General features: G+C 39.4%; 1 protein-coding gene across 2 annotated transcripts in view; it reads right to left on the bottom strand.

Annotated features, from left to right (window-relative positions):
* DCLK1 (doublecortin like kinase 1) overlaps nt 1-13807 on the bottom strand; it is a 260320-nt gene that overhangs the window by 4039 nt on the left and 242474 nt on the right. The window contains exons 15-16 of one of the 2 annotated variants that reach the window (XM_086612776.1): nt 11583-11696; nt 5584-5657 (exon numbers count right to left, since the gene is read on the bottom strand). In XM_086612776.1, the coding sequence (XP_086468902.1) occupies nt 5584-5657; nt 11583-11696 (188 nt within the window). The remainder of the gene's footprint in view (nt 1-5583; nt 5658-11582; nt 11697-13807) is intronic. The other variant, XM_086612767.1, reaches the window with a different exon arrangement.

The following is a 13807-nucleotide window of genomic DNA, read 5'->3' as shown; positions in this document are numbered from 1 at the left end:
GCCTTATTTTAGCTGTGGGATGATATTTTCTGTCAGATCAGTAATTATTGGATTGAAGTAACTGCATTTTACAAATGCGGGCAGTGACTGTTTTTCTTTTCACTTGTCTTAATTTACTGCTGGCCACCAAATATAGATATATATTCATTTCATTAATAAAAGAACATTACCGTGCATTTTGCCTCTTAGCCCATTCATTATTCATACCAGCCAGGAGACTGAACTGGGGATGCAGCTGTTCACGCATTAATCTAAGAAACCCTTTCCTTCACTCACTTTCATTCTGCATGAACATATTTGCAATTTGCTTGCAATTTTCATGATGCTTTGTTAGTGTGTGGACTTATGCAGACATGTGTATGGAAGCACTGGTATTTTTCTTCCAGTGTATTCTTTTATGTACATGTATGTGTAAGCACATATGTAAATGTTCACATCTAGACAATTTTATCTTATTTCTTTAAGCTTCCAGCTAGTGACCTCGATATGTTGAAATATGTAACAGCAGGTTTCCTAACTGTAAAAATGTCCATCAAGCAATGCTCATGGCACAAGCCAGGCAGCCCTTCAGTCTGATCTTTTTTTTATTTTTTCCATGGATTTCTCACATTACATATATATATATATATATGTAAAAAATAAATATATATATATATATGTGTGTGTGCTTGATTCATGATTCAAGACACTTTTTGGAGAGTACTTCAAACTTAGCAACGCACCTCAGTCCGGGAGTGAAAGACACATGTTATTTTTAGCCCTTCAGGCACAAGCTATAACTAAGTCAAGTTACACGGTGATTTGGAGACGTGCAAATGACCACATCGAGAGGACAAATTAATCGAGTGGATTTGAACCTAGACCTCCAAATACAAAAGGCCAGTGCTTTAGCACACCATGTAACTTCTGGCATGAAATTTAGCTAAAACGAAAGTAAAAAAGAAAGAAAACCAAATCAATTTGATGTATGCTTTGTACTGTATTGGTGAGTGAATACAAAGACAAGTATTCTGCACATACAACTGCTGAATTCATATTGCTATATTTAAGTTTCTGTTTATTCTTTGACATCCCCCCTTTTTAGAGACACGATTCCTCAGCTGGTTTCAATTACACATGGAAGAGCCTTAATGCCAAGTTGTTTGCATGGGTGAATTTTATTTATAGTTTGTAAATCAGTTGTGGTTTTCTTAGTCAAAGAGCAGGAGAAGAGATTTTAAATGAGTTTAGATGTTTGCCTGCTTTTACCAATATTCAGTTTACAAAGGGTTTTACGGTACTAAAAATGGCACTTTACAGATAGCAAGCCTGATTCCCAATTTCCTTGTCCTGTTGTCAAGACGTCTGGCTCTAACTTCTGACTTGAAAGTATATTGTATCCACTTGAGACAAGTGTAAGTAACTGGACAGATGCAAAGTAATGGGAATTAGGAACCAAACACAGAGGATGGAACTATGGGCTTTCCAATGAGCTATTCAGACACTTTTTAAACCATGACAGTGAGAACTGCATTTTAAAAATCCAGTATTTTATGAATTCAGTATTAACTGGATTGAGGATGTCATTTAGCATGTAACTCATCTCCTTGCTATTGTCATTACATAGATAAGATAATTAATGGCTTTCCCATACATTTCCTGGGTTTTATTTTGCTCCTTTAGTTTTTATATATTGTCTGTGGATATATAGAAAATAACATATTCTAATATTTTATAGTAATCTTATATTTAATACTACATATACTAATATTTTGTACTAATATTTTATGTTAGATACAACCACTCTGGTACTCTCTTGATATTCTGAATCAGCTCAGAAAAGGCAGAAAATCCAGGCCATTCTGTCAGTAGCAGATTAAAATAATGTTAAGACTTGGACATAAACCAGAACCGGTAAGGGAATTCAGGGTCGAAGAAAACATTTGTAAGTTATGCAAAATATTGCCTTCAAAATGTGCTGCCATTAGAAGGAACAGGTAAAGGTGCTGAAGAAGGCTATGAACCCTACACTGCAACACTTGGGGCTAAGGAGAAGGCTTGAAATACTTTCACTCTTAATATCCTGGCTTAGTCACAAGAAAGCCAAAAAACTGGAGTCACATAAACTGTTAAAAGCCTCAGTTAAGTACATCTTAAAGAAAAGTTCCTTATAAGAAAGTAAGTAAATCTATCAGTTATGATATTTCTGAAGGACAATGCATGTGCCGTTTGGATTTTTTGTTGTTTTAAAGTTCCAGTGGAGGGAAATTATAAAAGGTTAATGCATTGGCTTTAACCCTTTTACAAAGAGATCTATCAGAGAATGGGCTGACTGTGGAGAAAGAAAAAGAAATGCCAAACATGGCACCTCTGCTCAGAGATGGGTGATCTTTGTTGTCTTCAACTTGAGCTGACCGTCATTTGGGACAAATGAAGATGTGATTGCACCATGGGCACTACCCACTTGCACCAAGGCTGGCTTTCCTGGCTATCAAGAACAATAAGGTTTCACTAGGCTTGGGGCAGCACCGACTTGGTGGGGGTTTAACTGAGACCTCCAGGTCCCATGCTCTACTGACATTGTTTTGGCCTTTTCTGCACTTATGATTGCAGGGCTGATGTCCTGACAGCATTAGGTGGACTGCTTTTAAAACATGTATGAGTCTGGGGTCCAAATGATTTTACTGATTTGGCCCCTTTGTTTTCACTGTTCCTCATATTCAAGGGACGCAGAAAGTTTTTCCAGGCATTATATCTCATATCTGCTACAACAACTATTACTGTACATAATGTTTGTTATATTTTAGTATCTCAAAAAGTCATTTCACTTTTGCACATATTGCCCTATTGAAAGGGAATAAAACAGGATGCAGAATGAGTGCTCAGAAAATTAGGACTCTGAGGCACTTCGAATAGGAAAGAATTCCAGGCAGAGAAAGGAAAAGGTTTTCTGGTGGATTGAAGTAGGAAATAGTGCCATTTAAAGAGATATTTCAGAAGATTGCTAGAAACTAGGAACAAAAACGATCAAAGGAGTGGAGAAGAAACCAATACTTTAACACTAACAAAGGGAGCATTACATTTTTCTTGGGACCTGCTTTCGTTTTTCGCTGTACTTGTGAATTCAGGTTAATTTTCACGGGTCTGTGATAAATTAACTGTTTTGTAGATGGGAATTGGTGAACCTTGTCATATGCTTTGCATTTGTGCTACTAAAAAGTAAACACTTGCTACATCGAAATGATTTTATTTGGACTAAAATGTTGGTCACTACAGCAGTTGCTCGTTTTTTTGAGACGAAAGAGGACCAAGCACAGGGCAGTGCTTGTTCAGAGGTACCCCCTGTTACAGCATTTCCTAATTAAGCATCTCCGCCTAGGAGCCCTGCTCTCCCAATTTGCCTTTCCACACTAGGTGCCCTGTTTAGAAAGCACTAATTACAAACATTGTTGTTACTGCCCCCAGCTGGAAAACAGAGCAGTTTATGTATGAATAAGAGAGATTATCGCCCATCTGCTCCAGCCCATTATTCAGGGATGTGTCATTTTGTATGCTGATGGCAGCCATTACTAGTGCTTTAGTCAAATGGCCTTTTTTTTTTTTTTTTTTAATAGCGTTTATTTATTTACCAAGTTACAGAATCAGAGTCTTCCGCCCCACCTCCTCAAAATGCATATGGTTTGTTTCAAAATCTGGGCTATGCAGTTGAACTGAGTCAAGGCCAATCTGAGAGGAGCTGCTCACTTTTATCCCAGGCTCCTGTTTCTGGTGGTCTCCTTCCCCTGAAGCTGGGGTTTTAAAAGATCCAAACATTGTGTATAGCAAAAGGAAAGACAGATTTTTTTTTTTTTTTTGTATGTAAACTAAAAGTAGCAAAGCAGAGAAGGAGTGTAAGCTAATCATGGATAGCAATTAGACTCCAGGAGGATAAATAAAGCTTATGTGAGCTTTCCCTAGTTTCTGAGAGGAGGCATTAAATTTGCAACTATTTGACAAAAGTCCTGCTTGACACAAAATGCCATCTTCCCTTCGAAAGCAGAAAAGAAAAACTCTAACACTATCAAACCCACACTCAGCTAAAGGTGGGCACTCAGGCCCCATTCCCTGCTTCTTCAAAACCAAAGAGCACAGACGCTGTGCTGCCGTCTCTGGGCTGTGTCACAGGGCTAGAATCCGCAAAGCGCGATGCCAAGTGACAAGACAGACCGAGCAGGTTTTGCTACGGCCTTGCAGGCTGTGGTAGGTTTATAGCCATGAACACAAGTGCTATAGGCTGCAATTACAGGTACTGCTACACATTCTAGCACTTGGAGGGAAAATGTTTCTCAATTCTTGCTAGCCAGCCTTCAGCTGATGGATGGGAACTACTTTTCTACTCCTTGCCTGAAAAGCAGGATTATTTTTGGTTTTTTCTTTCCCCAGAACATCTATATCAGAATCTACTTATCCTTCAGTGTGCGCTCAGAGAACTGCTCGGTTTTATGGAAACTGCTGTAGCCTGATCCACGCGCTCAGTGAAATGATCCAGGGTGGGAGTTCTGCTTTACTGGAAACACTTGCCATCTCTGCTGACCATCTCTGCTGTTTTGTTAAGGCAGTTAATTTGCTGGGGTTTTCCAAATACCTCACAGACGAGTTCTTAAAGGCTTCAGCCACTGCAGCATTAGAAAACGCAGGTTTCGCCAGAAACATAAAAATTTCTCCAGCTATCAAAATGCAGGTCTTGTGAGTATTATGAAGGAAAAAAGCCAGCAAATAACTGCTTGATGGAAATTCCAGGGCTCTGGATGGATTGAGGAGGTGCACGGGCCTCGCGTGGGCGATATCAGACCTGGATCCCTCCTTTCCCCCACTCCAGAATAATCCCCTCCCTCCCAGAGTCCCATTTTATCATACAGGTTAAGCCAGCTAACGACAACCCTGGCACAGTTACACAATGAAGAAAAATATATTCAAAAGACTCATGCAATATTTAAAAAACTCAAATCAAAATAAATAGGTATCAGAAGGGTTTTAAAAAGAAAAGAGAAAGAATGCATTGTTAGAAACACAAGCTTACCGGCACATACAATGCATTGTATTTCATTGAACTTGGGAGAGTTTCTACAGATCGCGTTATGTAAATGCATTGTTCAATCTAAGGTAAGGATTGTGTTTAGTGGATTTAAAATGACAGTATATAGCTCCACATCTCACATGGAAAAAGAGGAAAATATATGCTGAGAGCCTGTTGCTGCTCCGTGTGTTTCAAAACAGGAGCGCAGGGGAAGCAGATGCCTTAACAAGCAATAGGGAGGGGGAAGGTGCGTACTTCAGCATATCTAAGCAGATTTTCTATATACACTGTCCTTTTAACTATAGGGGAAATTGATACTGAGCATGTGCAATGAAGAGAAAGCTGGCGATGTGGGTGTGAGGGATGGGTGAAGAAAGGGAATGAGGGGGTGTGGCATCTCAATCAAGATTAAAACGAAACTGATAAAGCAGCATATGGACCGGATAACAAATCAAAAAGCATGTTTATCCACTGAAGGAACTGGTTAATGGAGACTGCCAGCACGTTGCCATGGAAACACTGACTGTTGGCGCTGCACCATCTCATACCTTATCCAATACATTCCTGGTTGTTGGTAGTAGTCCAAAGACCCTGATCTCTTGATGGTAAACCCGTGGTCCAGCTGAGCAGAGAGAAACGGGGCAACTCAGTGGATCGACATTAGGCTAAAGAATTCAGACTCCAGAGCAAGCTGTTCCTTATTTAGTGCATATTTACTGTTTTCACTTTCAGAAGGCACTTATCTAACATCCTAAAGCTACGTACCGGCAACGAAAACGAAAGAGAAAAAAAGGCAAAGAAATAAAAGAAAAAGATACTAACTCTAGATTCGGTCTTGCTAAATGAGAAGCCAATTTATTCAAACTAAAGTGGAGTTTGTGAAATAGGTTACTTAATGCATAATGCATTCATTTAAAAGTCTGACAAATATCTTGTTGCAGAAGTGCCCTTTTAAGTTGCACATACCAGTAATGGAAAATTATCTTTCACAATTAAACTGAGAGGTTTAATAATTTAAAAAAAAATGCAGTGCAACCATCACAAGGAGCAGGCTAGACAGACTACAGAAGGCTTAAATTAGACTGCTTCATAATCATGGAATGTGTAAAGATGAAAAGAATCAGGTTTTGATACCCCATCAATCATGGTAATTCATTTCTAAAAATGCGTTAACCTTGGAGAGTCAGACTACCCAGAGCCATGAATAACATTGTTTATCATTTCAGCTTACACCTCATGCTCAAAAAGATAACAGTATGAAACTATTTGGTTTAAAATTGCACCAATTAAAGTCAAAATGGAAATGAACTTAATGTTGTGTCCAGGAAGGTGTGCTCGTGATATGACTTAAGGAATATAGATCTTTAAAGTTTGGTTTATCATTAGCAGAATCATGTGCATAGGAACAAAGAAAATGTATTCTTTTCTCTAATCCTTCTGTGCTGCACTAACAGACGGTGGAGACATCATTTAGCTGAGTTAAATAAAATTTTAGGGGAAAATATCTTGAGGGAAACACTCTGCTCGCTTTAGTATTGTTAGTTGTGATAATTTTCACATTTTGCCCTATGAAGAGAAAAGGCCGTTTTGTGCTTCAATAAGAGCATGGCATATATTTCCAATACTGATGGCAGTTTCTACTTCTAAATTCAGAAAAGCGGTTCAGCATGTTTCTAGTTACCAACCATTTCAAGGATAGCTAGGAGCTAACTGCAAATTTAAATTTTTCTTGATGACTCCCCTGCAAATGTAGAATTTAATAATTTATTCCATTTTGTTAAAACAATGCCGCTTTCATCTTATTTAGAATAATTTAAAGGACGTTTCCTGTTTAAAACCATGAGAATCTTGTACCTAATTTTCTGTTGGCTTAACTACACTGGTCTACTATTGCCATCTACTGGCTTCATTGTAGGCTGCATATAAAATACACAAAAGGCATGTTTTCTTAAAAAGTAGATCAAAAATCTTGCCCTAAAATCGAATTGCTAGAAAGTAATACAGAGAAAAATGAGAAAGTTGCTTCCTAACTCGAGTTGAAAAAATTTTGCCGGTGTGGAAATCCTGCAGTGAGAAACCCGACTGTGGACGATGATCCCAGGACAACACAGACAATAGATGGGAAGTGACATCCGAGGCACGGGCTCATCTTTAAGCCAAGCAAAACTCACAGACTAAACTTGGCTGCTCTTCCACATCACCCAAGAAATCCCACCACTAAAAATGCCACTTGGAATTTGTAATTTTATTTTAAAACTGGCAGAACACAAGGCAACGGCCCATCCGCTGCCTTCCTCTTGCTGGAACGTGGGCAGTGGCCCCGCACTGGTGTCCACAGCCCAGAGAGGACTCTGACAGAGGCAGAGAGCTGCGTCACCTTTCTGAGCAACTTTTCTCTTTTGCTGGCCTATTCAATTCCTGTGAGCCTCCAGCTGGAGTTTACTCCCATTGCCAAGACAGAGACCTCATACAACCTTGACAGAAAGTTACCATTAGTCTTTTCCTCTGTCTTAACGATGGCAAAAATACAAGCACAAAAGTGACAACGTACAGGCAAAGCTTTAACACGTCAGACAAGACCACAAACTAAACAATGCTCAGTTCATACAAGGAATTACAGCACACCTCTGGATCGCAGAAGCATTCTTCAAAAAAGATTTTGGCTCTTGGTCACTAAAGCCCAGAGGGTACAGACACAGAGTATTGCTTTGTGGCAAAAAAAAAAAAAAAATAAAATGGGATGACATCCTTGGGGAATTGAAGGAAAAATTGTATTCTCACATTTTAAAAAGACCAGTAAAAGTTTGGATTTATGCTTTTAGTGCAGTATCTTCTCTGAACGCTGTCATGGAACTACAAAACACTGTTTCTATCGGAAAGCTGTACAAGAAACCTGACCCTGCAAATATTTTGGCACATGCTTAGCAGTAATGCAGCCACTCCAACAGACTGAGGGACACTAGCCCAACCCCTGTCTGCTGCAGAGACCCACAGTCAATGCCTATGACAAGAGTTTAAGAACAGGGCAAGTAAAGAGATCTTTCTCCTACATACTCTCCCATCAACAAGCAGTGTTTTTCAGGGACTTGTTAATCCTCTTGCTGTTTTAAAAACTAGCTTTCCAATTAAAATTTTGCTGGCAAAGCTATATTGGTTTAAGGGAATTTTTCCCCAACTGACATAGTTGTGCTGGCAGAACTTTTAATGATATATTAATGTACGAACAGAAAAGTCTCTTTGCCTGTACAGTTAATTTTGTTTGAGGAATTGTCTTCTGCCACATCAGCAAAGGAACTACTTTGTTCATTATGGTAGTTTGTCCAAACTGACAAATCCTTTCAAATGTGGAAAAACTTGAAGTCTGGACACATGCACGAGAACTTGTAGGATGTCTCTGCCTTGAATGGTCAGAGACAACTTTTACTGAGGATTACCACATCAACAAAGCAGAGGTGAGTCTGAACCAAAGGAGTCAATATAACGTATTTGGACATCACTGAAGGAAGCAGTAGCCACAATAGATGCATGTAAAGTATATGTGGCTTCAAACTTCCTGCCAGTCAAGCTGACCACAAACACATCTTTAGGAACTTAGTTTTCATATTATAGTTTTAATTGGTGCATATGATAAATAACACTTGAGATCTTCGAGGTGTGTTACTTCTTATGACCAACAGGCATATAACATCATATCAGTGTGAGGACCAATTAAGAACTAAATACCACAGATTAGCTACCTCTGTACACAAACAGAGTTCTAAAACTCAAATAATGCTAATATTTATCTTTTATACTATTAAGTAAGCTATATAAATATATGCACATATTAACACATTTTCACACACAACAGACACAGATGTGTTATATAACATATAGAAGGAATCTCTATATATTATATATACACAAGCACTCTCTCAAAAAGTTACAGTAAACATACAGGCAGGCATAATAAAACAGTATTTTTGTAGAAAATATACTTAGTGCCCATCTTTAGAGCTGAATAATATGTTACAGCATCTGTACATACTTTCAAAATTCTAAATGTAGAGCAGTCTTTGTTAATAAGATTTACTTCTATGATATTTGAGATTGCACTGTTAAAGGAAGATTCTCAAAGGTAAAACTCTGATGACATGCATGTCAAATGTATATTAAGTATGCTTTCAAATGCAGAAACAACAATTAAAGGCTTTGTTGGTTTGCTTTTGGCTTTATTTTACTTATTAAATTAGTTTTGTAGAAAATAAAGGTAATTTATTCTTAAAATTGAAATTATCTAGCTTTCTGGAACATTGTCAAAACACTAAAGAGGTCTATACTTCCCCATCTCTTCCGAGTTTTTAGAAAATAATTGACACAAACGAATCAAACCACTTTCTGAATTATGTAAAAATATTCTAAACGTTTCTACTTCATAGGCCAAGTTGCAGGATTAATTGTGCCAGAGTATGATGTTCACCCACAGAGATGACCCCTAAAATTAGTCTTTTAAATTTCCAAACACTAAAAAATGAATAAAAGCCATTAAGAATATAATTAAACATACACTTTTTTTTTTTTTTCCTGATATATAATGTTTTGCAGTGGAAAGATTCACTACAGTGCCTTTTTCATTACTCAAATGTCAAACTGCTGTAAACAATTCCTTGGCAGAGCAACTGGGGCAAAGAAAAAGAAGAGGAGGGTGGGGAAACTAAAAACATAAAGGAGGCGAGGGATGGATGAGGACAGAGGCATCATTTCTGGCTTTTAAGCTTTGCAGTCATTAGCATGGAGGATCTGAGCAGTAATTCTCATGGACAAGCGTGCTGGCAGTCCATTCGAAAGGAACACGGTTTCAGTTAGTCTATATAGAACATACCTGCGTTTCAGATGAGCAATGGGTATGTGATGTTTTAGTTGTGGGAGAGTTGCTGCAGTATTATTGCTTAAAAATGAAAATAAAGAAATGCTGACTATGTTAGCTGATGACTGAGAAAATCTAGGAAAAGCATGAGGAACAACTTGCTTCCATGTTGAGGACGTTCAGGGTTGGAAAGAGTAAAGAAAAAATATGAGAGAGGCACAGCTTGAAATTTTAAGTACTTATACCAAGTAACTTTGAGAGAGTATCCGTTTTGCTGCACAAACAGTTCACACCTGTGAGCCAGATTGCATGTGCTGAGCGGAGTTTACTTCGTGCTGATTTAAGTCACCACTGGAGGGGCTAAGCTGAGAAACATGAAAGTGGAAACAGTACAAGAAGGTGTACATGTGCAGTCACACCACCTGCAATTTATGGAAGCTGGGAATGAACACTGAGTAATCTGATATGGGAATGGTTGCGTTTAACGTGTCACTTATTTTTAGTGACTATTTGGAGCGTTAACATTACCATGAGTAATAAAGAAAAGCTTACAAACACAGGCAGATGTATCAAAAATGTGAAGGATGTGCACGTAACTATTCAATGGCATTAGTATGAACAATCTCATAGTACACTGAATATATTCTGAGCACATGTATATGTAATACACATGTTCATCTTTGGGGAAAAAATACAAATGTCTGTGATGTATGCTACACTGAGGATGCCATTGAAACCTCAGTAAAGCATGCTCAAAAGTTTGGTCAAGCTTGGTTTCAGAAGCTCCGACACATTCTAACCTGGGGTGCCTGGACTGGAATTGCAATGTGACAGAAGGCAGCAAGGAGCTCCATTAAGTCTTTACCCAATTAAGTCCTTCTGCCTAAAGGGAAGCAGCTTGCATGCGGCAGTACAATAAAATGCTGCTGATCCGCTAAATCTGAAGTGGCTAGACTTGTATCAACTATGAAGGTAGCAATGACGCATCATAGCTCTCTTTGATGTCCTCAGAGAAGAGACACTTAGTCTGCCATACAGATTTTAATGGCTTTAAAATGAAAGAGGGCAGATTTAGATTAGATATAAGGTCAGAGGTTGATGAGGCACTGGAACAGGTTGCCCAGAGAAGTTGTAGATGCCCCATCCCTGGAAGTGTTCAAGGCCAGGTTGGATGAGGCTTTGGGCAACCTGGTGTAGTGGAGGGTTTCCCTGCCCATGGCAGGGGGGTTGGAACTAGATGATCTTTGAGGTTCCTTCCAACCCTAACCATTCTATGATTCTACGATTCTATGATTCTATGATTTTCTGTTACAATTTTGAAGTAATTTCCATTTTAAAGTGCTGCTGTCCTGCTACAGCCTCTGTGTGGCCTCAATCCATGTGATGATTCTGCTGCCAAGTAAAATGTCATGATCCCACAGTTCAAATTGTTGAATCTACACTGGAGTTAGGTCCACTGATGTTCTGGTAAAAAGTGGAAGTGCATGTACAGTTGTATCTCCTAGGGCTGTTCAACAACGTGACTCACAAGGAGAATCAATGGAGAAATTGTGCAGAACACCAGTCTACGTTTATATTAATTAAATGCTAGAATTATCTAAAGATTAATCCTCTCCAGTTTCTTCTGGTGGCATGTCCTACACACACACTGTCTTGTGGGCACATATTTAAGTGTTTCAGCTGTGTATTTCAGATGCTTACTGCTATGACAGAAACTCCAGCTGCTGTGCTGTTCGGTTTAGGGCCTGTGTTGAAATGCTTCTTTATCTTCCCAGCTACTGAGAGCTGATGTTCATTTTCTGGAAGGCCATCATCCTGCAGAGAAATAAAGCAAAATAAAGCTTCAGAGAAAAAAGGTGAAATAAAGGAATCACGAGGGGATTCTGATAGCAGCTGTCAGTATAGAAAAGTTTACAAAAAATTTGTAATGAAATATGGGTCAATCATTGTCTCCATTGGTATAATCTCCATCATTATATCTAAGGTATTTATAAGATGAACATCATATAATGTCATGAACCAGCCTCTCTCTTCTTTACTCAATATTTTCCTCTCAAATTTTAGGTAATGTTAATTAATAATAATTGTTAAATACTTTACTATTCTTTCTACCATGTCTTAACTACGACCGCCCAGTTATTTTCAGGTCCATTAATATTTCAAAGCTTGACAAGCGTAGGCCTGTGTATGATTCTGTTTACTCATCAGGTAAATTTGAAGATAATGACCTCAAAAGTAAAAAGCATCCCAGAAATTACAGAAAACAGAGGCCTTGTTTTGGTAGGATGCAGGAAATGAACTCCAAAAGCCCTGAGAGACACAAATAAGGTCCGTGTCTCATCGTAAAGGTTACAAACTTTGGGACTATGGAGTTGGGTGACTATAGTGTTCCAGCCATGGCTCAGTGAGTCCCATGGTGAGGAAACCCAGGCAAGATGGGAGCTGAGACCTTGGGGACAGGTGAGTGTGAGACCTCATCAACACCAGGATGTATCATTGTGTACGTCTGCAGGTCAGGTCAGGCGTGGGCTTAGGGTTTGCTGTGGCATTCCCCTCAGGCTATGACTGTACCGTACTAAAACCATAGTTAAACAAAGCCACCTCTGTAAATCTAATCTCCTACTGACTGATAACATGGGACTGCAATTCCTTCCCCCAGTCCCAAGGCACACAAGCCTGGATGCTGTGGACAAAGGACAGACAGAGGTACAGACTGCCTGGGAAAGCAGAGAAGAGCTGGAGCCAGAGTTGAGTGGCCTCTTCTTCCTTGCCAAAAGACACACGTTCTCAACTTGAGCTAACATGAGGTAAAAGCAGGAACACAACTGCATGGCCAAGCAGAGGCAGACACGTGTTTTGCTGTCGTACCCACCAAGCGAGCTGGCTGTGCACGAGCTCCAGGCCAGAAGCTGTGCAGATGGGATGGGAGGTGCCTCCTCCCAGCTAAGACATCCCGCTTTGCAGAGCAAACCTGTCTATCTGCACTTAGGCACGCAGGCATCCTTGATGCTGAAGCGAAACCATAGCAGAAAGAAGGGAGTTTGCAATTTTGCACAAGTCAGTGGGTTGAATTCAAGCCCAAGAGAAGAAAGGAGATTTTTTAGAAATTGCAAATAAGACCCTTATGCCTGAAAAAAGTGCAGAAAGCCACTGCTCAGTGGGACTTACCCACTAGCAGAACACGCAGGATTTCAGGCAATAATATGCAGAATAGGTGGAATAGGCAACAAACTGCAGAATAGGCAGAATATGCAGGATATCAGGTCACTGACCATCCACAATAGTCATCCCAAGCTGGTACGGCACGGTATGTGTAGCTACCAACAGTGGAAAAAGTTCTTAAATTCTACTTAAGGAAAATCCTAGCAGAATACAGGCAAACAAGAGACAGATCAGAATACAGAGAGACGATAGACACTTTTTTTTTTTTCTGGCTTTGCAGTAATTCTGAGTGCACTTAAAGAGTTACAGAGTCACTGCAGTAAATCATGAGTCCAGTGAGCATATGGGAATTTTAAGGAGGTTGGTAGGGTTTGTTATTTATTTAGCTTAAGGAGTTTGTGTTTAGAGATCCCTCACTCACCCCTTAACCAAATGTCTCAGCTGGTAAAATACGGCCAAGTGCACACAGCTGCAAAACGCAAAACAAAACAATACAACCCAGTAGCTGATCATTGTTTAGCACTGGGGAGTCTTGGCTCGGTGGTATATGACCCCTAAAAATAACCTGCTTTCCGCTGACCATGCCTTTCCCAGAAGAAGGCTAGTCTGTAAAGTGAACTCTTCTTCGCTAAAGGCGAGGGGAAAAGAAAAATCATTCTCCTGGCTTTCTTGACATGAAAGCCTGCCAAACGTTCATGTCGTCTTGTCAAAAGACTAAATTACGGAGAAGACAATAGTTACCAAGACTGTGTTAGTGTTTTATT

This window comes from Tauraco erythrolophus, chromosome 1, assembly GCF_009769465.1.
Source record: "Tauraco erythrolophus isolate bTauEry1 chromosome 1, bTauEry1.pri, whole genome shotgun sequence".
Lineage (NCBI taxonomy): Eukaryota > Metazoa > Chordata > Aves > Musophagiformes > Musophagidae > Tauraco > Tauraco erythrolophus.
Note: the sequence above shows the minus strand (reverse complement) of the source record. Positions and strands in the feature narration are given on the sequence as shown.